The sequence below is a fragment of the Python bivittatus genome, unplaced genomic scaffold (genome assembly GCF_059951505.1).
Source record: "Python bivittatus isolate LINGU-HERP-01145 unplaced genomic scaffold, Pbiv_v1 ctg000330_np1212, whole genome shotgun sequence".
Lineage (NCBI taxonomy): Eukaryota > Metazoa > Chordata > Lepidosauria > Squamata > Pythonidae > Python > Python bivittatus.
In genome coordinates, this window is record NW_028277058.1 from 44,879,028 (window position 1) to 44,905,517 (window position 26,490).

At 40.4% G+C, this 26,490-nt stretch overlaps 2 protein-coding genes across 7 annotated transcripts in view; one reads left to right on the plus strand and one right to left on the minus strand.

Moving 5' to 3' along the window:
* SLC37A3 (solute carrier family 37 member 3) overlaps positions 1 to 10,891 on the minus strand; it is a 37,487-nt gene extending 26,596 nt beyond the window's left edge. Inside the window, exons 1-3 of one of the 3 annotated variants that reach the window (XM_025166036.2) lie at positions 10,757 to 10,891; positions 5,154 to 5,332; positions 4,347 to 4,461 (exon numbers count right to left, since the gene is read on the minus strand). In XM_025166036.2, coding sequence (XP_025021804.2) covers positions 4,347 to 4,461; positions 5,154 to 5,245 — 207 coding nt within the window. In that variant the 5' untranslated portion in view covers positions 5,246 to 5,332; positions 10,757 to 10,891. Of the gene's footprint in view, positions 1 to 4,346; positions 4,462 to 5,153; positions 5,333 to 6,521; positions 6,654 to 10,320; positions 10,539 to 10,756 lie in introns of those variants that run through there. The other 2 variants (XM_025166038.2, XM_088141130.1) reach the window with 2 other exon arrangements.
* Positions 10,892 to 11,058: 167 nt separating this feature from the next.
* RAB19 (RAB19, member RAS oncogene family) lies at positions 11,059 to 23,972 on the plus strand. Of its 4 annotated transcripts, none has more exons than XM_088141132.1 (4): positions 11,059 to 11,346; positions 18,305 to 18,528; positions 21,024 to 21,207; positions 22,453 to 23,972. In XM_088141132.1, exons 2-4 carry the CDS (start codon positions 18,334 to 18,336, stop codon positions 22,716 to 22,718), a joined length of 645 nt encoding a protein of 214 aa, XP_087997258.1. In that variant the 5' UTR covers positions 11,059 to 11,346; positions 18,305 to 18,333; the 3' UTR covers positions 22,719 to 23,972. The 4 variants fall into 4 exon arrangements, with proteins under 4 accessions (XP_087997258.1, XP_087997259.1, XP_025021810.1 ...); XM_088141133.1 differs by lacking the exon at positions 11,059 to 11,346 and adding an exon at positions 11,362 to 11,633; XM_025166042.2 differs by lacking the exon at positions 11,059 to 11,346 and adding an exon at positions 13,917 to 14,123.
* Positions 23,973 to 26,490: the final 2,518 nt, after the last annotated feature.

Consider the following 26,490-nt stretch of genomic DNA (forward strand, 5'->3'; position numbering starts at 1 on the left):
ATCTAGATAAACTCTGTGCCTGGTGCAAGATCCCATTACTACAACATTCCAGATGGATAGTCATCTGGCCTCTGCTTAAACAGTTCCAGCAAAGGAGAGACCAGCATCTCCCAAGACAATCTATTCTATTACTGAACAGCTCTTCCCACTAAAAGAAAATGCCTAAAGGCCAATCAAAATCTACTTCCTTGTAATTTAACTCACTGTGTTTTGTCCTGTCTTTGGAACATTTTTGCTCTGTCTTTAACGACAGCCCTTCAGATACTTGAGGACTCCCTACAATCCTCCCACCAAACTTCTCTTTTCCAAGCTAAATACAGGTAGTCCTCAACTTATGACAGCAATTGGGCCTGGAATTTCCATCACTAAGCAATTTGGTCATAAAGTACGACCGCATTGCTTAGCGACAACAATCTCTGCAGTCCCAGTTGCCATCAACCGAATCCCATGGTTGTTAGGCAAGGCAACTTCCTGCCAGCTTCCCACAAGCAACTCAGTGGGGAAGTCAGCAGGAATTTGCAAGACCCAGGTGGCTTGCAAGGTCAGCAGACCGGTAAGTGGCTGCTGCTGGGTAGGGGAGGGCACAAGGGGGTGTGCAAAGGTGCAAGGGAGGCATGGTAAGGCTCAGGGAGGGTGCAGAAGGGTGCAAGGGAGGCATGGTGTGAGCGCAGAGGGGCTGGGGGAAGGTGCACGCATGGGGGAGACTTACCCCAGCAACTTGCAATCTTCCCTGCCAGCTTTCCCATTTAACTTTCTGGGGAAGTCGGCAGGAAAGGTCACAAATGGCAATCACGTGATCATGGGGTGCTGCAATTGGTTGTAAGTGTGAGCTGATTGCTAAGCACTCAGATTGTAATCACATGACCACAGGGGTGCTAGGACGGCCAGAGCTCCGAGGCCCGGTCATAACCACCATTTGCTCAGCATCATCGTAACAATCACCAAGTGAATGCTCATAAGTTGAGGACTACCTGTATAACCAATTTCTCAAACTATTCTTTGTAAGGTTTTCCTTCCAGGTTTTTTATCATATTGGTTGCTCCCTTCTGGACATGCTCCAGTTTATCAATGTTCTTCCTAACATGCAGGCCCAGAACTGTATGCAATATTCTCAATGTGGTCTGACCAGTGAAGGACAGAGAGGCACAGTGATTTCTCTTGATCCTGACAATACGTTTTTGCTGATGCAATTTACAACCCGATTTCTGTTTTTTGCAGCTGCATCACACTGTTGCTTTGTGTTCAACTTGCAATCAACCAAGACCCAAAATTCATACCTAGTACTTAATGGCCCACACCCCTCCTACTGTTACTTTAGATTTTTTGCTACCTAAATATTTGCATTTGCCTCTGCTGAATTGAATCCCACTGATTTCTGCCCACTGTTTCAGCTTTTCAGGATCCCCCTGAATCTTGAAGCTGTCTTCCATACTGTTTGCTATTAGCCCCCCCATCTTTATGTCATCTGCAAATATGATAATCATATTTTCTAGTCACTCATGCAAGAAAAGCACATATGCGTTGAACAGCATAGGCCCAGAAACAGCCCTGCACTACTCCACTAAACTTTCTTCCAGCTTGACATTGGGTATGAGTGTTCAACCAATTCTGGATCCATCTAAGGGTAAGATAGTCCAACCCACATTTTGCCATTTTCTCTCCTAGAATGTCACTGGACACTTCACTGAATGCTTTGCTGAAGTCACAGATCCACTGTGTCTACTGCATTCCCACGGCCAACTAAATTAGTCACTCTATCAAAAAAAGGAGATTGGGTTAGTTTAGCATATTTCTCATCCTTTTGATAATCACATGTTGGCTCCCATTAAGCAATACAGAGTTTTGCCCAGCATCAATGCCAAACTGACCCAACTGTAGTGACCCAGGTCCTCTTCTTTCCCCCTTTTCAAGACAGGAACAATATTTGTTTTTCTCCAGTCTTCTGGCATTATGTCCATCCTCAATAATTTCTCAAAGATTATAGAGAGGCTTTAGCCTTTCTAACTCTCTAACTTCCTTTCTGCAGATAATAGCTACTTGCTGGTCTATCTCCATGGTGATTACACCCATGTTCTATTGCGTATACATATCCTTTTAAATTCATAGCTCAGCTGAAAGCTCTCCATGCATCCACAACCATTTCCTGAATTGCCTATTTTTTCTCTCATTGAAATGGTGTGCAATTGTTTTTCCAGCAGCCTATTTTTGAGAAATCCACAATCCTTCTGCAGAGTTTCTGTCCATGGCATCCCACCCAGTACTTCTTTAATCCTATTGACACTAGCTCTTCTGAAATCTAGTATGTGCGTATGACTATGCATCAGTTCCTTTTCCTGTCATAACTTGATCACTTCTTCCCAAGGTTACCAATGGGTGGGTTTTTTTAGATTTTTTAAATCCCGCCTTTATTATTTTTATAAAGAACTCAAGGCAGCGAAAAAACCTAGTACTCCTTCCTCCTCTTATTTTCCCCACAACAACCACCCTGTGAGGTGAGTTGGGCTGAGAGAGAGTACTGGCCCAAAGTCATCCAGCCAGCTTTCATGCCTAAGGCAGGACTAGAACTCAGTCTCCTGCTTTCTAGCCTGGAGCCTTAACCACTAGACCAAACTGACTTTTCAACCAGCTTTTCCAGAGTGGTACATAAGAAACCACATCTCCTTGTCTCTTCTTCAACTTTCTGGAAAATGAAACAGCAAAACCACCAAGAATCTTTGGGGACACCACAGTCTCAGCTGAGTTGCTTTTCCAATAGATGTCTGGGTAATTGATCTCTCTCTGGTCTAGGAAAGCATTATCCAGATTGTCTATCTGGTTTGGTGGTCTTCAGTACAACCCCACAATAATACTTTTGTTGTTTCCCCTTCCTTGTATTCTTACCCAAATGCTCTCAAACAGACCCTTATGCTCAAATTCCTAGTTTTCAATACATATGTGCGCTTCCTTCACATGTGATGCCACTCCTACCTTTGTCTGTCTTTTCCATCTTTCAGGTAAGTTACATCTTTCAGTCCTTACATTCCCCTCATGAATTTTATTCTACCAGGTTTCAATCATTCCTACTAAATCATATTCACCTTCCTCTGTTACAACTTCTAGTTCTGTTTGTTCCTGATACTCTGTCCATTTATACAGACAATGGTATCCTTGTGTCACTTGACCTATTCCTTCTTGTATTTATGTGGTCATTATTTGTCACCTCCACATCCTACATACCCCACCCTGTCCAGTTCCCAGTACTTGGTGTCATATTATTTCCTGAGCTCTCCTTCATTACAGGATTCAGTTTAAAGCCTTCTGGATCAAGTTTGCAAGGCTCCTTCCAAATATATTTTCAAAGTTTTCATGAGGTGCAGCCAATTTCTAACCATGCATCCCCCATCTTGGACTCTTTGATGATGGGTATTGTTTCCAAGCCAGTTCCTTTGGCACCATCTGTATAACCAGTTGTTCAATTTCAGTACTATTCTCTCTCTCTCCCAGGCCTATATCCTTCAACAAGAACAAAGTTCACCTTCTTGCCAAAGCTATCAAAGTATCTTCCAGAGGGGATTATGGTCTGGCTGTATCATTTGTTCCTAAAATGAATTAGTAGGATGACATATTTGTCATCAGGCTTCAAGAATCTTGGGAGCCTTTCAGCCATGTGAGAAATGCCTATCTCTAGAAAAAAAAGCATATTTCTCTTGCCCAACTGACACTGTTACTTCAGTTCTCCTCAGTGAAGAATCACTAATTATCATCACTCTTCACTGTGTTTCTTCAGTGCAGAGGCAGAAATCTTTCCCTTTGCAAAGTCTATAGAGTCTTCCTCCTCAGTCCTTGAGACTTGTGGCAACTGCTCTTTAGCTAGGGATCTAGAATCATCTCAACAGCAAAACCCTGGAATCTATTCTGAAGTTCCAGAGTATAAGAGTATAAGAGCTCTTCCTCACAATATTAAGCCTTCATATTATATTCTTATATCCCTCCATCACCTCACTTGGTTCTCTTTTATCTTCTAGGTGGCTTCTTGGTGCCTAATTTAAGATTCTCTCCTCTTCCCTGAAGAGAGGTTTTACCTCTACCCCCTGCCTCTTCTCATCCAAGAAAGCCTGCACTTGTAGCACATATAATTCTTGCCATTTTCAAAGAGAAAAACAAATACAGCACATCCTTGCAGGTCATCAGACAAGTTCCTTTGACTTCCGTGTAACTCTGATGAAGAAGAAACAACAACAAAGGTCCTTCTTCCTTGACCTCCCTCACCAAACTCTTGCTGGCTTGCTTCCTCTGTAGACTAACGCTCCGGAGAGATCTTCACTTGCTCAGTGCTTTGAAAAATCAGTAAACATAAACACCCTTACCTCGTATGGCTGAAGAATGAAGGCAGAGTCATTAAGACAAGAAGGGGTCCATTGGCTGGAGATGCTGACCTTGACATTGCTAAAGGTCTTTCGGGAGGCATGGAGAAGAGAGTAGCTGGGAATTTTAAAAGGAAGGGTACAAAAAGGAAAGAAAAATTAAACACAAGTTATTACCTAAGATCTACAAGGAGTCTAATAACAAGGCATTATTCTTGCATTTGTGAGTGGACGAGAATTAAAACTTAGTCTCAGGAAGATGCCAGTGAAGCATATAAACTAGGGGAGGGGGGGGATGACTACAATTGTGTTCCAAGTTGTGTTTTAATTTATGGTATCACAATCTTCATAACTTCATAGTGCATTGTGAATTTTCTTGTTTATGGTCTCTGCTGAATGGTATTCCCTACCTTGTTAACATAGCCCATGCCAGAAATACTTCAATAAGAAATTATCTTTGATATCATCTATGCTGTTGGGACTAATGAAAACTGTAGTCCAACACACCTGGACATTCACAAGGGTCCTGATAGATCAGACCAAAGACCTATCTAATCCAGCATCCTGTTTTCCACAGATAGCTATGGAAACCCAGACAGGGTTATAACTGGTAGACTTTTCCTTCATGAACTAAAAAAAGTGGTTAAGATATTACCACGGTTGATGAGAAGCTTGTACATCACATCTGTTCTGCATCAAAATATCAGGTTTTACCATATAAAAGGAACCTTTCAATGCTACTCTCTCTTTTCATCCAAGTTGCCCAAGCATTCAGATGAGTCTCATGCAGGTTCAGCAACAACCACCTACCTGAAGAAAGTGAGCAGGAACACAGCAACATGATGATGAGTGAACTGTGACACAAGGGCCTTGCCTGTAGGCTGCCTCCTCAGAACAGGCATAGCTCCCTTTCAGGTTTTCCCAACTTCTTCCTCCAGCTTTCTTTGCCCCTTAAGGCTGGAATGTAAATTATGTCATTTCTCTTCTCCCTTTTAAAATAAAACAAAAGGAAAATAAGATCAAGGAAGATTGAAACAGAGGCAGCAATGGCAAAAAATAAAAATAAAAGCGCAGTTCCTACTTTTGAGCAAATGTATTCAATCACATATACTTTATTTGACATATCAGAGGCATAAATGTTTCACGTTTACTGGTCATATCAGAAGGGATTTTAATAAAGAATGCTTAAATCTCTATTACTGGAGATGCAGTTAGGGAATTGGATTTTGTAGCAAACGCTGATTATCAAACATACATGTTCCCCTATAAAATATTACACTTGCTCACCTATCTTTTTGGTGGGATTTAAGAGACAAAATTCTTTCAGGGGCTTAAAACTTCCTCCAAAAAGGAAACTTGGTCTGTTTCTTTTTTGAGGGGGAGGGGGGAATTAAACACTGCTAAGGGGCAACATGCAGAAAACATTAAATCTCCCCAAACCAAAAAGGGTCCCATATTCTCAGCCCTGCTGTCTCTGGGAGACTACCTATACCCTGTAGATTATAGGTTGCACAGACCTTCTTGCTTAGTCTTATTGTCACTGACTGGCACAGAGCTCCAAAAGCTTTTCCTGAAGACACAGTGATTGAACTTGGAACCTTCTGCATGTGAAGTGTGTTCCAGAACTAAGTTCTGAACTAAGATGTGGCCTCTCTCCGTATGTACATGTGCCAGTTTTGCATCGTAACTAGGATTATGCTCCATGATATAGGAAGATGGGTCTCTCTCTCAACTTTATTCACTCAGATGGTCATCTACAGAAAATAAAAGAAAGCTCTTAGCTGCAGATGCTGCTGAATTCTTCAAGCAAAGCACATTAATTAGAGCATACTGCTGTGTTTCCATGGTACTGCATGCATGTCTCTGGTTACAGGTTTCAGTAACTGCATGAAACATGATCATTTCTAAGCCAGGAATTGGAGAACTCTGAAGGCGCTGCTAGGACATGTTAGATAATCTGGAGGTAAGAGTAGGTAAACACCTAAGGAATCGCAAGATGCTGACTACTATTCTTCCTATGGTTTATCTGTATTTATCTTATCTTATCTCTCCCTTGACTGGCTAATTCTCTTTAGGAACTGGGAAGGGGCAAAGAAAATTAGCTACTAAGTAGAAAGATAAGATAAAAGATAAGTAGCATCTACAGCTAGAGGCTCCTCCTTTCTGGTATATGCATACTTTAATTCTGTAAACTCCAGATTTCCATAGGTAGGAGAGTCCTTGGACTTCTCAACCAGTGTAGCAGAACTCCTGTCACATGATGGAAACCATCAGTAGCAGCTCTCCTCAACCTAATTTCAAGGGTATCCAATTCACCTGTGCAGAATGAAATGAGAAGAAGAGTGAGCTTCTCTGTGTTGGCAATTCTTCCCAGCAACTGTACATTTGGCATTAGAAAAAGGTTCAAATTTGGAGTTTTTAAATATATACATATACATATATAAATAAAATAGAGGTCCTCCAAGGATTTAGAAATCTTCAACCTTCCTTGATATATGGAAGACTATACAAGAAAAAAAACCCTGCATTCACACAAGCCATAGTATTGGTTGTTTCATCTGGGTTCAAACAGAAGAGTGAATACAGTTAATTGTGGCTCATTTAGTAAAGTATGTTGAAACAAATATGGTTTACAGTATTTTGTAAGCACAAGTCCACATTAACAACAAACACTATTCACTGAAATCATGAAAGGTTTAAATTCTCATTGGCATACAGGTAGTCCTCATTTAGCAACAGTTGGGACCAACAACTCGGTCATTAAGTAAAGCAGTCACTACGTCAAACTGTGACCATGCTCTAGCTTTCCTTTGCTTTACAGGCCTGCAAAGTCATAAATGCGAATATTGGTCATAAAGTTATTTTTATGTTACTTTTTACTTTTTCATCACTGTCGTAATGGTCACTAAACAAAGCAGTTGCTAAATGAGGACTACCTGTATTATATTTGCCATCTTTATTTTAGCATTCTATAGAGAAGAAAGAGGTGTAATCAAGGAAGAGTATAGTCCAAGAAACTCATTTGGAATCTTAGCAAAACAGTATTCCCTCAGCATGCCCCCTCCCATCTTTAAAAAATAATAGAAGGCCACCATTGTACCTTACATTTGTAAAGACAGCTGAGATTATGTGGGGGGCTTTGCAGAAATGAAATTATTATTAGATCTTCCCTATCCTCCAGCACTTCCAGTCACATATACACTACTCCCTGCTTCAAATTTTTCCCCTAAAACAACACTATGAGATAGGGTGGGCAGGAAAAAAGCCAACCTTGGAGAACCTCAAAATGGTAAGTCAAGTCAGGCCTTTTTAGTGCTCAGGTGAAGACCACCACAAAATCCCAAGGCTGCAAGTTAGACTGGGAAGTTTAAAACACACACACACACACACACACACAGAAGAAGAAGGAATAGCAAATCATTCTCAAATCCTTGCCAAGAAATTTATAAGGGCATGTCTTGCTAGTGAGGAAGGAAGTAATTAACTTTTAAGACAATTCAACTGAAGTTAACATTTCGGATGGCAGCTTCTGTTCACAAATTTCTATATTCTGCACTGCCCACTCTACCATTAGAACTAAATTAATCATGGACATTAAGAATAAGAATTTTCCTTGGATAGCATCAGTTGTATGACCAGTACTGCCACAACTGACATTTGCTGATTAGATACCATGCAACGAAGGCATAAAAAAACTTTGAATCAGTGATATTTTTGAGCCCAGTTATTGAGAGAAGCATCATATTTTTGCAGGATATAAAGCCCTCAATAGTTATCTGCAAAGGTACTATGTACAACATCCCTGAACAAATTGATTAACACACTCTGCAGCTGTGATGGAATGTATCTATGAAGGGGAGGGTGATGTGGTGGATTGCAGCAGAGAGCAAGGCTATCAGGAAGGAGGGGGTGCATTCCAGGAAGGGCAAGGAGACAAAAGACAATGCAGTCTGGAGGTGGAACGTGGGAAGCATAAGAGGTTCAGGATAGCCAGGGTATATCCAGAATCTCCCAGATAGCCAGAATCTCCCAGATAGCCAGAATCTCCCAGGGTATATCCACTAGTTGCAGTAGTATAGATTTAGTTTGGCAAGATTCTGCCTATATGGTGTAAGCAAATAAAGGAACTGAACTCAACTGGACTGTTTCACCGTTGTTCTTGGGCTGGGCCTGACAGTTGCTATGTATAGTTCCATAGCCGAGGATAAAAGGAAAAAAGAGGGGAAAAAAAGATCAGAACCCCTTAAACAGCCTTCTCTAGACTGAGTGCACTCCAGATACAAGGACTTTTAACTCCAGGAATTCTCAGCCACAACCATATTGCCAAAGGAATTCAGGAATGGATGTCCAGGTATTTTTCAGTTTGAGAAGGGTGTGCTAATAGATTATGCCAGGGTGCTTTGCATGTGGATTTATTTTATGATCCCCATTAACAATCATTCCATAGTTTGCAATATCATATTTTCACATTACCTCCTCCTTAGGATTAGAATGAAGCTAACCCCAAGATTCTTCCAAACTATCATTTGAAATCTTGGCTTGAAATGGATTTGCAATCATGGCTTGCTATGGGAGCAATTTTGGTTTAGCATCAAGCACTAATAAACCCAGATGTTGATAAAATATGAACATATGAGCTCTGAACCCATAGAAGGAACAGGTCTATTCTAGTTCATCAGCAATTGATGGAATTAAGACTTCAATCACAGGAAAAGCTAAACTAAATAAGTTCCTGGCTACAATTCAAAACTAAAAACTAATCTGATGTAAGTCATTTGGAGGAGGTATTCTTGGACTGTGTTAGCCAGTTTGGGGAAAAATCTTCTTATATTTGTGTGGGTGGGTGGTGGATCTATGTATATAAAAGGAAACTTATTATAAAGTGCCTGACCACTCAACCCACTACAGCACAACCAACACAAGCTATGAAAAGGATAACACTTTGTTGTTGTTCAGTCGTTAAGTTGTATTCGACTCTTCATGACCCCATGAACCATATTGTGCCAGGCCTTCCTGTCCTTCACTGCCTCCCTGAATTAGCTCAGATTCATGCTCATTGCTTCAGTGATGCTATCTAGCCATCTCATCCTCTGCCATCCTCTTCTCCATTTGCCTTCAATCTGTCAAAAGGATAACACTACCATACATCAAAAATATCTCAGAAACAACCAACAGATTATTACAGCCACACAGCACCACCATAGTACACAAACCAACTAAAACCCTCCAAAACATCTTAAGTAAACCAAAAGACCCAGTAGCCCAAGAACAAAAATACAGGAGTCATCTACAACATACAGTGTAAGGGCTGTAACAGCCACTATGTAGGACACAGGCAGAAGACTAGCCAAGAGCATCCATGAACACCAACTAGCAGCCAGAAGACATGATGAAAACTCCTTAATCTCACAAACATGGACACTCAACCATAACTGGGAAACTTTCAGTATCCTAGACCAAGCTAAATCCAAGCTTGGCAAGGGAGGGGAATTCCTGGAAGCTTGGCATTCAGACAAATCAGCCATCAATAGACACATAGAGATAAACCACATTTACACACCATTCAAAAGAGACAATAAAAAAACTAAGAAGGAAACAACAACAAAAAAACACAGAACACATCCTCTCCAGCAACCAACACCCAGATAAGCAGGGATTAACACCAGGCAAACGATCAAGCAGAAAACAATACCCTAATCAAGGAACTACCAAGGAGAAAACCACACCTCCACCAATACTGGCAGGGCAAGATACTGTATGGAAAGAGGCTTCTGAAGCTACTGTATATAAACGGGGAGCAAACCCCACACTCACATGCACCGATGTTACCTAGTTGGGCAATGAAACATCTGCAAGCAACAACCAAGCTCAGAGAGCACCAAGGACTCCGTAAAAAGAACATCTCCAAGGTTTTAAAACATGCGTGCGTGTACACACATCTAAAAAGGCAAAATCTCCAAGGTTTTAAACCGTGCACCTTCAACAGCAGCCCACGGCATACAGTGAGCCGTTGATAAAAGGGTTTGCAGCGACGGAGAAGACGTCCCTGGCTCAACTCTCTATTGCTACGTGGCAGAAAGTTGTCGTTAAAGGCACAGCTGTCACAGGCGGTAGCAGAAGGCGCAGCCACGGAACCAGCCTGCGCGAGTCACGCTCAGAGGAATCAGCCCCGTCCGAATCGGGCCATCCAGAAAGGAAGAGGGAGGGAGCCCGGGAGTCGACCTGGCACGCCAGTTCGGCAAAACCGCCCGGTTAACACGGGCTTGGGCAGGCAGCGAGACACGCACTCGCCGCTCCGATCGCCCCATCCGTCACGGGACGGCCGCTCCTCATCCCACACCGACAAAGCCACCGCGCGCCCCCTCCTTCGCCTTAATTACGCCCCCCCCAACCTCCACGTAAACACCGCTCACCTGCCCGCATTTCCAAGGCAACTTCCTGGAAGTCACATGACCGCCTCCTCTTCCGAGCTAGCGTCGCTCGCGCGCTCCGCTTCTCTCCCCTTCTTCGTCCCCCTTCCTCGTGGTGCACTCTGGGAATTGCAGTCTCCAGGAGTTCTCATTGCACCTCCGAACTCGCGCTGCCCGGCGCCCGAGGGAGAGGCTAAGCGGGCTGGAATGGAGCTCGGGGCTTTCGGTGGCGCGCCCGACTGGTCGGGGCAATGCGGCGTGGGCTCTGCCTCTTGAAGGCTTTATATCCCGTGCCTGCTTACTCGAGAGGAGTGCTATCGAACTGAATAGGTCTTTCTGCCGAGTAAACGTGAATACGATCGGGGGGGATTTCAGATCCGCAGGTCTGCTGAGCTGCGCTGCAAAGTGAACACAGGGGATGACAAGTTACAGTCTCAGTTCGTGTGTGCGCGCTTTTGAGTCAGTGTGGAGTGCCTGGACAAGTCCCTGCAGCTTCCTTGGCAAGATTTCAGAAGTGGTTTGCCATTGCTTCCTTCTAGGGCTGAGAGAGAGTGACTGCCCCAAGGTCACCTAAGGTCCACTTTGTGCCTAAGGTTAGATTAGAACTCAGGTCTCACAGTTCTAGCCTGGTGCCTTAACCACTATGCCCAGCTGGCTCTCAGTCTCAGTTTACTGGAAAGTAATCCATATTTAAATCAAACATATGCCAAGAGTAAACAGACATAAATCAGGCTTCAGTTTCACTGACTTCGCACCAGATTATTAGCCTGTCTTCCTAAACCAACCTTAGGTGCTGTCAAAAACCCTTCAAAAGTCATTCAATCATCACTATGTCTCCACGTCTGCTGAAGGCTGTACTTGTTGAATGCAGCTCTGTAAGGTACCTCTTATCAGAACTTATACACCAGTATTGTTCACACAGACCAGCAGCAGCTTTCCAGTTTCAAGCACTTTTCTTTTTTTTGTATCTGGAGATTCTTGGATCTTTTGTGTGTGAACCATCCCCTGAAAATTAAGTGTATTCCTTCTAACTGATACCTCTCTTATAGGATCTGTGGGGGTGCACACTGCCCGGACAAGTCCCTGCAGTTTACTTGGCATGATTTTCAAAAGTGGTTTGCCATTACCTGCTTCTTCTGAGGGCTGAGAGAGAGTGACTGGCCCCAGGTCACCCAGCCGGCTTCATGCCTACGACAGGACTGGAATCCATGGTCTCCCTGTTTCTAGCCTGATGCCTTAACCGCTACACCAAACTGCTTTCTCATAGAAGCTGTACTGTACTGTAATGAAAAGAGGCAAGCTAGAGATCACTGAGATTGTCACATCACTTATTTAATTATTTATATTTCAAATTTGTCACCACCCATCTCACTGTGAGGTGACTTAGAGCAGTGTTGTCCAAACCTGGCCACTTTAAGATGAGTGGACTTCACCTCCCACTAAGAATGGGAGAGTAACGACTCAACAGAGCGTTACTGGGAAACAGCTTTCAATTCCTACTGATCACTAACTGAAATTTATTCGCATGAGAGCATTTAAATGTGTATAAATAAAAGTCTGTAGAGGGGATATCATCATTACTTTTTCATTCCAAGCAGTTGTTGGGGCTTCTATGTTTCTAAATGGGGTAGAACTGGCAGAAGTTTTGCAGGTACAGTTTTTCCTGCCAAAGAGGTGCAGTGATGGGAACAGCTTCTCCTGTCATCAGGCAATTCTAATTCTCCAATTACATCTCTAATGCACATGCCATTCACCTATTTAAAAGCTAGATCCTGGTTTTACGGTGCCATCTTTTAAAGTGCATTTTCCCCATGTATTTTCAACAGCTACGGGACAGGAAAGAAATAGGTAGCAAAACAATGCCGTTGAATTTCTGCTTGTCACGTCACTTATTTAATTATTTATATTTCAAATTTGTCACCGCCCATCTCACTGGGAGGTGACTTAGAGCAGTGTTGTCCAAACTTGGCCACTTTAAGACGAGTGGACTTCAACTCCCAGAATTCCCCAGCCAGCATGGCTGGCTGGGGAATTCTGGGAGTTGAAGTCCACTCGTCTTAAAGTGGCCAAGTTTGGACAACACTGACTTAGAGGATTAGAGCACCAGGATATTTCAAATGGGATAGCTGTAGGCCCACATCCTGAATGCACAAAATAATGACAACAGAAAAACCCTCAAGTGTGTGGAGAAAATGGAAGTGGATAAGTAGGTTTTGTTGCAAGGTTTGAACAATGATTTTCTTAGAGCCACTAGAATAAAATGATTTATTTGATAGTTGGCTCTTTTCAGAAGCCAGGAGAACTTTACTTTTGTATGAAAGGAAAAAAAAATACAGAGTGGTTTGCAGAAATTAGTTCAGTGTTTCTTAAAGTTCTTAAATTTATAACATTATATATTATTTACTACTATATGTATCTTTATGCTAGTGTACTAGCCTTACCTTGCAGGCAGTATCTATCAGCGTAAGGCTTTGTGATCTTACAGGTAGATCTGCTTGTAGGACAGCTTGATACTCTATGGTAGCAAAAAAAAGAAAAGAAAAATCAGAAGTCTGGTAGCACCTTTTCCAACTAATACACTTTATTAAAAGGCACAAGTTTTCATGAACTGCAGCTCACTTCATCAGATTTTCATGCTTATGCCTTTTAATAAAATGTGTTAGTTGGAAAATATGCTACCAGACTCCTTCTGACTTTTTATTACAATAAGTAATAAAATAAATATGGATACAACTGGACTGGAATATTTAAAGAAGAGGTTGAGATTTTTGCTTTTAAGATATTTGACCTGAAGTTTGCTTTTCCTTTTCCACCTAGATTTTTAATAATATATGAATGCTCACAAAGAATGTCATGCTTCTTTTTTAAAAAACAAGACAGGTATAAAACTACCACAGTTAAATTAATGCAGCAGCAATTTTGTCCTCCACATTAATTCTCTTTCAGAAGGGTGTGCTGTCCTATTCTCTTATGTAATGCAGTTCTTTGTATATTTACTTACAAGAAAACCCACACGTTCAACAGGACTTACTCTTAGGTAAGGACATAGCTTGTATTTTCTGCCTTGTGTCACATGTGGTCATACACATAATAAGCACACAAATAATGCAATACTTCCTTTGTAGAAATACTGAAGGTTAAATGAGGAAGTGATTTTTTTTTTTCATTAAACTTCTAATCTGGCAAGGTATCTTTTATATGTGGTATTTCTTTTTAAAAAATAACATCAGGGTTTGAGTTGGATCAGGTTCATTTCACCAGCAGGAGACGGAAAGACACTGAATTTGTGGAACTACATTTCCCATCAGGCCGTAAGAAAACTAGAAAAGGTGGGAGGAGAATGTAAAGAAAGCTATACCTGTCCATGCAGGTAAGACAAAAGGGTGAATAAGAGGTGAATGGAATTGGCGCTTAAGGAAGCGAGGATTCTGGTACTTGAGGATATAACCTATGTTGGGTATTTAAAGTTTCACTATGTTGTTGATCTTGGTTGGGTTTTGTGAGGGAAAATTGTGTGGAAACAGCTGAAACCAGGGAGGATAGAAAAAGGAAGTAAGGATAGCTTCGATGTTTAAGATTTGTTGATAACGGAAAACAGTCTTCTGTGTTTGTTTTTGGTTGGCTGGAGACTGAAGTCTGTAAATATAAATATCAGATGTGACAAACCTACAAAGGGAAGGTGCAGGAAGGAAGGAAAGAAGTGAAAATCTATTCTCTTTCTTTGCCCTTAGTAGTGATTTACCTTTGTGCCCTTTTAACCAGCTGCCTTTTGCGTGTGAAAAGATTTTACTGAAGTATGGAATAGCTAGTATTTATTCTCCAAAACTTTCTGGCTGAATAAAATATCTATTTAGATAGGTACTACAGCAATGCAGTAAATGTTCTTGTTATTATTCAGAGGCCAGCGTGGTTTGCTTTTTATTGGGCCTAATGTTCTATTTATGTCGGCATGGGAAGATGAATATCTCTTTTTAAAAATTTCTAGAAGCTCAAGGTCAAGCAGTTGGAGCTGAGTATAAAATTGTGTCCGATGGTTGAATAGTTAAATTGCCTACTACATCACCATCAAAAGCTTGGGTACAGACAATCTACTCTTACATTCAGAGCTCAAATGATGAGAGGAAAGGTAGTCATCTTTGTGAAACTCTCAATCTCTGATTTGTAACCCTTGCCCCAACTTTAGCCACTTGTGGTTTCTCAGTATTCTTCTAAGCAGCTTCTGCTCTTATCAAGGCATCTAGCCACAGTCTACCTTTGTACTCTTCGTCTTTCTCCAGCTAGCCTCTCCCTGCCTTGATCCAGTTGACTGATAGGTGCTCCAAGGTCTTGTACGAGTCTTTCCTGGGGCTTTCATTTTTATTTTTTAAAGTTGGGGTGTTATCAATTGAATTTAAAACTCTCTAAATGCTAGAGCCGTGTAGCACTTCAGACATGTGATCCTGAGAAACTGCTTAAAAGACTTGCAGGGAGGTGCTACTTTTATACCCCCACATGCTTCAAAGCACCATATATCCTTACTCACTGGATTCTAGCCTCCTTCCCTTTGTACAATCCCCTCCTAAAATAGAAGGCCTGTAGATCATGCTACACATATTTTAAGGTTTTGTTTCTCTCGTCTCTTCTTTCTCATGCAACTGCTTACCTTTTTCCAATGATCCTGAGGACTTGTAGTGCCTGAGGCTGGTGATTTTCAGCCACTGACTAAGACTCAGGGATAGACAGCCTAAAACCCACAACCAACTTTGGTGCCCACCAAACTGTAGCATGATTGTTTTTTTCTCAGAATACCTTTCTAAGAATATCCCATATTCAACAAGTAAAAATGATGAGTCACAGCGGTCTAATACTTTTATTTCACTGTGTGCCAAGGCAGACTCAAGCATAAGCTAAGAGGATAGAGAAACTAGGGGACAGAGAATGTGACAGGGAGCAACTTTACCCATGTGCTTTGTAGTCCATGTGTTTTGGTTTTTTTCTGACCATGCCACTACAATGTTGTGATTGTATAAGCCTCCTTTGGCTGCCATTTTTTGAAAGGGCATAGAACATGCTCTCAAGTTGCCCACTGTGGCCATCAGTTGAAAAGGTCTGCCACTAGTGAACTAGTGGTGTGACATCTGACTGAAACTGGATTACAGTTCTTCTACTGCATGTTGAAGTGGATGTATCTATACTCCTCACAATAGCTGCCCATAGTCTGCAGACGAGACTCTTGTAATATATTTTAGGCAGGGCTACGGTATTAGTTGGCCCCAAGTAGCATTGCTAGATGGTTACCTGGATCTGGCTGTATATAAGTGATTTTAGACAGAGTGCCCACTGTGCTACAGGAAACCTTAAGGAATAGCATCTATTCCGATGCTTCTGCTTTAGAGATTTTATAGACAGAGAAGGGGAAAGGAAAGCACTAGTGCAAAATCATAGGTTGGTTACAGATATAAGAATTGAATAATATCTCAGCTTTCTAAAAATCTGAGAAGGAGGTGGAATGGTTACACAATATCTCTTTTGGAGGCACTCTGTCACTTTGATTTTGTTCAGTCTTCCAGGATCAGTCAGTAGAATTACTCCTTCCCTTCCCATTTAAGTTTTTATGGTTCCCTATAATGCAGACCAGGGTCTGTTTCCTTTAGAAAACTACAGGAGAGCAACTATGGTTCTGCAGTCTACTATACCACTTTTCTCTTCTGTAGAAGAGAAAGCCAGAGTCATCTCGTGGTGAAGTACTTATATTCTCTGTAATAAATATTTTGTTGCCAAATAGATAATATAAGAATCTTTGGGACAACTTTTGCGACTGGTTAATTATATTGGCCCCTAACAACAACAACAGTAACAGCAACATTAGGCTCTTTTAAACATTTCATTATCTTGCAGTCACGCTCCAGGTTCTGAGCATCTTTCTCAAAAAAATTTAATCACCTGACTTGTCTTCAAGTTAGTGAGTGGCAAAACCTAACAAATGTTATATACCTCAAGGGTATCCTTCAGCAATATCTGGAGAAATATTACTTTTACTGGTACAGCTATGGACAGCTGAAAGCAATGTCATGAAGGTAACACAGGGAAAAAAAGTTGTGGAGGTTGTGATTAGATGCAAATGGGGAAAGGAACTAAGGCCGGGGGTGGGGGGGGATATGTATCCCTCCAGATTATGAACTATAACTCCCAGCGTCTTTCACTACTGCTCTTCCTGGTCAAAGCTGTTAAGAGTTGTATTTTGGTAACTTCTGGAGGCTCATGTGTTACCACTCCTAAGTACCCTGTGCAGATTAGTCCTTTGGTTCTGCTGTTTTTACTTTGTTAAGAACTCTTAACAATTGGCATTGCACCAATAACAGAATGTGGGAAAAATTCCTACAGTGGTATGGCCATGTTTTATGAGCAGTACCCCACACTGTCGCCTGCACATCTACTACTTTAACACTGATGGCAAACACCCACGCAGAAGACCTAAGCAAAGTTGGCAGGACACAATCAATGGGGATATGACAATTATACAGTGGGATCCACTTGCTGCATTCAATTGTGTGAAATGGCGTTCGTTGATCCAAAAAGTGGGTCCTGCACCTGCGGGAAAACACTAGGATGAAAAAGAAGTGTTACTTCATGTACCTTAAATGGGAAATACTGTAATCTAATTTAAAGGTTCCTATTTAAGAAAAGGTTAAATCTTAGTAAACTTTAGATTTTGCAAGCATTTGTTTCAGCAGTAGGCTAAAAGGCTCAGCTTCTTCAAGATACCACTGCAGTTAGCCTGTAGGGCCTCTTTCTAAAGAAAGTGGAATTCAGCAAGAGAGAGTGAAACTGCCACACAATTTTGCAGCTAGAAAAGCAGACATACTGGAAGAACGGTGGAAACCTTCTGGCAAACCTCGTCTTCCCCATTTTTGCTACAGGTGCTTCTAGTGTAGTGACATTTTCTATTGACTTTGAGAATACAGATAGTCCTTGGTAAATGATGGTAATTGGGACCATAATTTGCTAAGCGATGCGGTGGTAAATTGTGACATCATGTGACTGCCACTTAGCAATAGCAGTTCCAGCAGTCCCCGGTTACCATCATTAAGCGAGGACTGTGTGGGTCGCTAAGCAAGGACCTCATCTGATTGTGACTTCCAACTTCCTGCCGGCTTCCCTATTGATTTTGCTTGTGGGAAACTGGCAGGGAAGGTAGCAAATTGTGGTCATGTGACTGAGGGACACTGTGACAGTGGAAATCTGGCCTGGTTCTGACCGCCTGGATCACAATCAGTAACTGCAGGGGCATTGCACTGGCTGGAAGTTCAAGGACCAGTTGTAACTACCGCTTGATCAGCACTGTTGCAAGTTTAAACGGCCACTGAATGAGTGGTCCTTAAACAAGGACCACCTGTAATAGCTAAGAAGTCTATCTGCTTTACAAAAGCACTAAACCTGATAAATCAGAAGAGCGTCACTTGTGGGTAGTTCCAGATTATTCAAAACCATGTAAGTGACTGATAATTTAATTAGCTTTTACTCTTTATGTTGGCTTATTGTTTGCATTCATTCTTCCCCCTGTTAATCCAGGCTCAAAGTGCTCAAATCTCTAGAAGATTATGGCTTTCACCAGTGTAGAAATGGATGATGCCTTTGACTACTTGTTCAAGATCATTCTAATTGGAGACTCAAATGTGGGGAAGACATGTGTGGTCCATCGCTTCAAGTCAGGACAATACCATGCAAAGCAGCAGAACACTATTGGGGTTGATTTTACAGTGCGTTCCCTGGAAATTGATGGCAAGAAGGTGAAGGTGAGCAGTATAGTCCTCTACTGTGTCTTTTGATAATTGATAGGGCTTTTCCACACAGCCATCAGCCTCATACCTCTCATCTTTCCTGCACTTTCCTGCCACTGTATGAATGTCCTTATAGCTGCTCACTGGGCTTTGGGCGATGAGAAAGGAAAGAAGACAGTCTAAGTGGGCAGTGGAGGAAAGGAAAAACTGGAATTCCAGCCAATGCCTCACCCTTATCCTTATAACCTCAATGACTGTGCAGGGAAAGTACCAAAGCCATCTGTCCAAGCATTCCTAAACACTGGGAAGGGAATAAGCCATGGCTTCATCATGTCCTGACTGCAAATGGGATGGAGAAAATCCCAGGAGTTGGGAAATCATACAAGGCAGGAGTTCCAGGCAATAGGAAGCTACTTGTTTTCCAGATCCAGAGAAGGCCCAGTAAAAACAATTTTGTAGCATCTCTTCTGGAGCAAGAGTTGAGATGATAATCAATTAGCTCAGCTTCTGAATTCCTATAGAAGCCGCACACCACTGTGGAAATACAGGAGGGAGTACCAGTGTCAGATTGGCGTCTTCCCCAAATGTGGAAGAGATCATAGGCTAAACGCCCCCCCCCCCAAGATCTGTCCCAATTCACACATACTGTATATCTTACCCACGTTTCACCTTTTACTCTCGTTCAGCTCTGACAATCTATTTTGCTACTGAATTTGTATATAGCTAGTCCTCATTTAGCAACCACCACTGGGACCAGCAATTCAGTCATTAACTGAAGTGGTAGCTAAGTGAAACTGCAACTGTGCTTATGATCCTACTTCAGCTTTCCTTGCCTTTACAGATCTGTGAAGGTGGTAAATGCAAGGATCAGTCACAAAGTTACTTTTCCATAATAACTGTGAATGGCCACTAAACAAGGCAGTCACTAAACAAGGACTACCTGTAGTTATTTATTCAGTCTATAATTTATTCTTTTCTTGCAATCCAAAAGATAAGAGGATTTTTTCCCTGAAAGGTGCATTTAAAAAGTTTTCTGACACTGTATAAAGATTTAACCTGGCAGTCTTATGAAACATGGCAAGCAACCTATTGCATGGCACCTTTGCGTTCGTACACATAGGTTAATATTACAGGTGCCTCACTGTGCCTATTAATGAGGATTGGAGTGTTAGGGGATGCTTCACTAGAAATGCAGAGCACATCTTTCAAAACATTATTTTTTAAGAAAATGTAGGAGAAAGAGAAAACATTAAATAGTCCTTAAATCATTATGTATGTGCTGGCAACTTACATAGCATTCATGCCATTAATCTAATGTCTGGTTTGGCCCTAAGTTGTATGTGTCTTTCTTAATGCAAATCTGAGTATTGTAAGTTCTGGGAGTTGCTTTTCCAATGCCTCTGGAGAACACCAGGCTGGGTGAGGCTGATCTACAGCTTCCTGAGGATGTAGCATGACAACTTCATTAATTTAATTTTGCATTATTTAATTATTAATTAAATAATAATTTAATTATTGTGATGTAATTCTATTTATATATAAGTAGTTGTATGTCACAATAAGTAACCTCAAGTAGAGATCAGTTTTTATCTGTGTGAAAAGGCTCATGCAGCTAGCCCAGAAGTGTGTTATAATCATCTACAGTTTCATCATTATATCCACAGAAGTCTGATTTTTGGATCAAGAATAAGGCATTCTAGGTTAGAAAAGAAAAGTATTTTAACAGAAAAATGCCAACAAGTCTTAATAAGTTAATGAACTAAAGCTTTACAGCAGTAGTTCCCAATCTTTTTCTTCATGTGGACTATTACCTCATCAGCAGAAGGTTTTGAGGACCCCACCGTATTAGCCAGGGGTTAACTGTAAAATACCCCTAAGCACCATAGCACACATTAATCCCTTTCACAGGGCTTAACGGCCCATTTTGGTCAACTTTAACATGAAATAAAAGAGAATATTAGCCTTTCTTTTTAGGTGGTAGTTGCTCAGTGAGAATCTAGGACTTAAAGTGCTGAGGAGACTTGGTGGGCCTCAGATAGCCGGGCCATGTGGCCCAGTGCGGAGAACCGTCCGTCACGGGAGCGGAGCACAGCCAGAAGGGGAGCCGCCCAGAGTCACCCGCTATGAGTGGCATAATAAATCAAGCAAGCAAGCAAGCATTGCCTGACCATTTGAAATAAGCAAATTCTGACTGACCAACTGGATTTTTTCAGGCTTCCATCTTATGCCCCAGGTTTGCCCTGGTGATCTCGAGATATGATTAACTCTCAGAATCCAAGAAGTGTGGCCTTGGTCATTCCCAAACACCTGGAGCATACAAGTCAGAAAAAGCCTTGAATACACATTTATATGCCACTGGCCTGAGAATAGCTGGGTCAGAGATTTCACTGTAAAAATAGTTACAGAAGGCTGAGGTAGAGGACCTATGGCTGAGCAACAATTTCTAACATTTAAGTGTTTTGAAAGACCAGTTCTGATTCTGCCTCTATTTTATTTCCTCCCAATTTAAGATACAAGTGTGGGATACAGCAGGCCAAGAACGCTTCCGCACAATAACTCAAAGTTATTATCGCAGTGCCCATGGTGCTATTCTTGCCTATGATATAACCAGAAGATCTACATTTGAGTCTATTCCTCATTGGATTTATGAAATTGAAAAATTTGGCGCAGCAAACTTGGTCTTAATGTTGATTGGTAAGTTCTGAATTCAACAACTGTCCCATCTTTACTCCTTTTAGTTAGAAAGTTTGAGACTTATTTTTAAAACCAAAGGGGGAAAATAGTATTTATTTTACTGAAAAGATGCACAAGAAATATGGAAGAACTTGTATAAGCATCTTAAGAGAAAATTTATTTCCCAGTTATTGATTTAGTGTGTTAGAGATGCAGTTCTAAGTTTACCTTATTAGCACATGAATCCTCTCAACTAAATGGTAATGAATTCTAAGTAAAATGCTAAAATCAAGTTGATGTAATATTGTCAAAATATTAAGAATTATAATGAGCCAGTTGTTTAATCAAGACAATTGAAAACAAAATAATATCTTTTGTGGTAAAGTATGAATGTCCTAGGCTAGTTAATTAAATGACCAACAATTATAGTATGAATTGCCCAGGGGCAGCCCTAATTTTAGGTAGAATGAAGTCAGTTTGGTGGTTGAATCAGGACGGGAAAATAAAAGTAGTAAAATATTGTTAATCTGAAAATAGAAATCTTCAGGCAAGTGAAGAAAACTTCCTCCATTGCATTGTATACCTGTTTTGTGGCTAGATAATTAAGGGACCAAATGTTGCTGTACAAAATGCACAGGGCTGGCCCTCCATTTCACAGAATAAGCAGCTGTTCTGATTGGTCAGTTGAGATGGCTAGTGAACTGGGACCAAATCTCTACCCTCTATACTCCCAGCTACCCTCTAGAGCAGTCTATTGCATTTAAAAAATGTACAGCTCTCTAAAGTATCTTATTGCCTTATGTGACCACCCATTTTGTTGGCTCTGAAGTGGTCCTCAGCACAAGGCAGGCAATTGCCATGGCTGTTCAGAGTTTGTGGCATTGAGAACTCCTCAGCATGGATACCTGTGGGAATGGGAGGTTTAAGTGACATGATATGTGTCATGCTATGATCATGCAAACAATGTGAACACACACAACTCATTATGAAATTTGTATCATTCATGCAGTGTTATGACACATGTGATGTCATCAAGGTTTGTACTGCCTATGATCCTTAGAATAATGCTCTTAGAGCTGCCAGGCTGCTGACCATCAGAATGGAAAGCGTGAGTGTTATTGGAGTGGGACCATTGTGGAGAGAGGAGGAAGGAGATGTCATAAGAATGATATGCTTCTTGGTTTGCTTCATAGTCTTTTCCCTGCTCCCTTTATTTGCCCCAACTGTCCACTGGAAATCTAAAAATGGTTTTAATCCAATTTAAAGGGAACAAATCAGATGAAACAGAGAAACGGCAAGTCCTGTTTGAAGATGCTTGCACATTGGCAGAGAAACACAGTCTTCTGGCTGTATTGGAGACATCTGCCAAGGAGGCCCAAAATATTGACGAGGTCTTTATCTTGATGGCTAAGGAACTGATGGCTAGGAATACCTTACAACTTCAAGGGGAGAATGGCTCTTCACACAACATCCATTTGGACGCTAGGCCAGTGATGGTCTCACAGACTGAGACATCCAACTGCTCATGTTGATAAAAGGCTACAAATTCCACCGCTCTCTTCCATTACAAGAATTTCCATCTAGCCTCATTGTATCATCCTGGTATACTTCAGCCATGTCATTTTTGCTGCATATCATTATCTGGAAACAGAAGGTTTTCTTTGTTCCACTGGTCAGCAACAAGCTGCATAGGCGCAAACTAGCACTGGAGTTTTTCAGATGAAGGGGTTTTTTGGCAGCCGTGAGCTCATCCAGAGAAGAATGTCTGTGAATACTTCTGATAAGTCACCTGCTTCTATCAATCTTTGGCTGCTTTTTGCTGGTGGCTATGAAAAAAATGGTTGGTTTAAAAGTCAGGCTTTCTTGTACTGTATATACTGTATTTAGTTCAGAGATGATCGAGTTGTTGGTAGCAATTGAGTCAAATTATTGTGGCTAAATACTGAATCAGTGTTTTAAAAATAGCAGTTTAAGCAAGTACAAAGATATCTGTCTAGTCAGTTTCCTATCTCAGATTGCCATTAACAATGTTTGTTTAAAGTTTAACAAGGGAATCTTGTTTAGGGTGTGTTTTTGGCTTCCTCAGCTGTTTGACTTTGTGCACAGACTACCAGTGAATGATTGTGATGGTCAAGAGATATACCTAAAAGAGTGCATGGAGAATATTCTGCTGTGAAATTAAATGTTGATTTCAGTTATGTCATTGTTTTCTAGCATGTGAAACAACTGCTTCGAGGCGGTTCCACAAAACAAAAGCTTAGCAAAGTTGTACAGACCACTCCAGAAATACACTGAAAGTACAGCACTAAAGCAGTGCATTTTTGACACAGTTACCAAAAATATAATAAACTATATACTGTACTGTAGCTTTCTTTATACTAGCACTTAGTAGCTTTTAATATTTATCATATTAATTTGTTACTAGTATGTTTTCTGTAGGTGAATATAGGAAATTTTCTATATCCATTCTTTTTCAAAATTACTGGAAGGCACCTGTGAATATACAGTATTGCAATGGGTGAGTAGTAAATTATGGATTTTTTTTCTGGTTGATTATGGGAAGGCTGGTCTCATTGGCCACGGTATTAATAATCAAGAAACTGAGTTCTCTTTTTTGGGTGTTCGTGATTCTTTTGCCTTGCATTCCCAAGCAAGACATTTCTTAGGAAATAACTCTAATAATTTATTTCTTAAGATAGAGAGACTGTGAGTTTTCTATTTTGGTTAAGAGCTTTTTATGCTTGTGAGGCCAATTTGAAAAAAAAAAAAAGCATAGGATGAAGAAATGAAGTAATCATTAAATCAGCCCTCTAGATATGCTAGGCATTCTGGGACTTGTAGTCCCAACACATCTGGAAGGTATGAGTTTGGAGAAGGCTTGTCTCTGTACAGTGTTGATGCTTTAATCTTTGGTTTAAAGTAGAATTCCTTTTCATTATACTTAGATTTAGATATTCATAATGTAAGCAAATTCAGTATGTATTTATTGATACTTTATTTCACTTTGTATTGCCCATTCCCAAGAAAGAGTTTGTTGCTTAATTGCCCAGTTTTAAAGGGGAGAGGTTGGTTCTCTAACTAGCATTGAATAACTGTTACTGATACATATTTAACAACCTTTTCCTTTTATATGATTTTAAAGTAAAATGAAGATTGTAATAGATAAAGGACTTTTCAATTATTGATGAAGTATGTGTTGTTATGGAATAAACTAGACAGAATGAAATCTTTTTTTCTTTTTTTTTAAACTAACTTGTAGCAGATACTCCAATACATGGTGCTTGGGTTGATTTACAGATTATGCTAAATCATGGTTTTCATTACATGGTTTGCTGAATAAGCCATAATTGATTGGACTACAAAATGAGCTGGACAAAAATATGGTTGGCTAGTGTTTACTACAATGTCCTGTATAAATCTAGCCAGTGTGATTACTTTGATTGAATATGTGATGTGAGCCCAGATAACTGGGTTAAATCAGTAAAGCTTAATTAATTCATGAATTAGTGTGTCCTGCAAGCTCAGTTAATAAAATCAACTATGGTTTCACATGTGTGTGAACCAGCCATTTGGATATGCAAGAAAACATGGTTATGTATTGTATCTAGGTTGAGATTACCGTTGTTGGTTAGACAAGAAAGACGACTGCCAGGAACATCTTCCAGAGCTTTTGTACTAACCAGAAAAAAGGAAGAGCTGCTTTGTGGATTCAAAAATAGGTGCTCTCTCTCTCTCTTTTGGTGCATTCCAAAATACCTTTTCAAAGGATTTGCACAGCTATAAGGCATACCCATTCTCCCTTGGTACGTTCCATATATTTACTTCGGAGACACAATCATATGGTTAGGGGTTCTAAATATATGGGGAGTCAGTGTTATGATCCAATCTAAAAGCAAGGATGTCATGCTGCTTTCAATAGTTTATTATATTTAGCTTTAAATACAAATTATGTACACACTTTCTAAACCTATATTTTACATTATCTCACAGCTCTGAAAATCCATTTCATAACAAATAATCTTTCACCTATGTATAACACTATCATTTATTTCAAATTCAGATTTCTATGTTTTTTTTAAAAAATTGGTGGTAAATAAGAATTTCGCAACTGTCTTACTTCTCTGAGTGTTCTGATAACATGAGATAGATATAATCCTCTTGTTCTATCAGCTGTATTAAATTAATGATGCATTATTAAATCAGAACATGGAACTACATAGAGAGGGCAACATAGAAGCATGTGATCTGGAGGCTCGTTTCTTGAAATCCACATGGCAGTATTTGCTCCCATGAAAAGAGTTAAAGTGAGTAGGGAGAATGGCAGAAAATGATAAACTGACTTATTAAAAGAAAAATCAAATTATTACCTTAAGGAATGGAAACCATTGGTGGACTATTTGCAAAATGCAGGTGGGGCGAAGCTTACATGGGGATTTGAAGATTAGTTTATAAATGTAATGGAATATGTTTTGACGAAGAATTATTCCTATTTAATGCATTAAAAACTAGCACCTATGACACTCTTACTATTCTCAAGACCAGAGATAGATTGGAAGCTATCTATTTTTCATGCCTTTCTTCTATTCCTTTACTTTATCTCACATTTTCTTTTCCTTTTTCCTATAATTTGTATTTTTCATTTTCTTTTTCATTTCTGACTTTTAACCTTGTAATTTTAAAATTTCAATAAAATATTATTATAAAAAAAAAAGTGAGTAGGGAGAAAGCTCTCTGGTGGCTCAGACTTGTATGGTCGAATATGTCCTTTGCTGGAGTGACTAACTTTCTATTATTCCCAGCCCATAGAGTCTGACAGAGGCCCCTTACCTTTTTAGATGTCCATATCTAAAGCCAACCTTTCTTCTGAGAAAGAGGTTATTTACCTCCAAAGTGATGAAACATTAAAGGTGAATGAGAAAGTAATGTCTTTAATGGCTATTCCCATTAACTGAAGCATGATAAAATACAAAAAGAAATCAGATTTGGAACACACTAGATTTTACTGGGTCAGTTCGTATTAATTCAATAGCTTACAAGGATCAGATCTTAAGTATATTGACCACAAATATACTGAGCAGAGCCATTTATTTTAATTCACGGAGAGGACAATGTTGTGTCTTCTGCTGGTTTGTCTCTACTTAAAATAGATGGCCCCAAAGCTGTCAAGTGTTTTGGACATAATGAATTAGATCCATTAAACAAAGCACCTGATTCATTCAGAGCTAATAAAGTTGATGTCCCACAGGTGACTTGAAGTTCCATAGGAAAAGTTAAATAACTGCCCTAGCCTAATAATCCAGGCAG

Excerpts from the sequence above, each read along its gene's own strand:
- RAB19 (XM_088141132.1), top strand. The coding sequence starts at position 18,334 with ATGGCTTTCACCAGTGTAGAAATGGATGATGCCTTTGACTACTTGTTC. Across the intron at positions 18,529-21,023 it reads TTGATGGCAAGAAGGTGAAG|ATACAAGTGTGGGATACAGC; the intron begins GTGAGCAGTATA and ends TCCCAATTTAAG. Across the intron at positions 21,208-22,452 it reads CTTGGTCTTAATGTTGATTG|GGAACAAATCAGATGAAACA; the intron begins GTAAGTTCTGAA and ends TCCAATTTAAAG.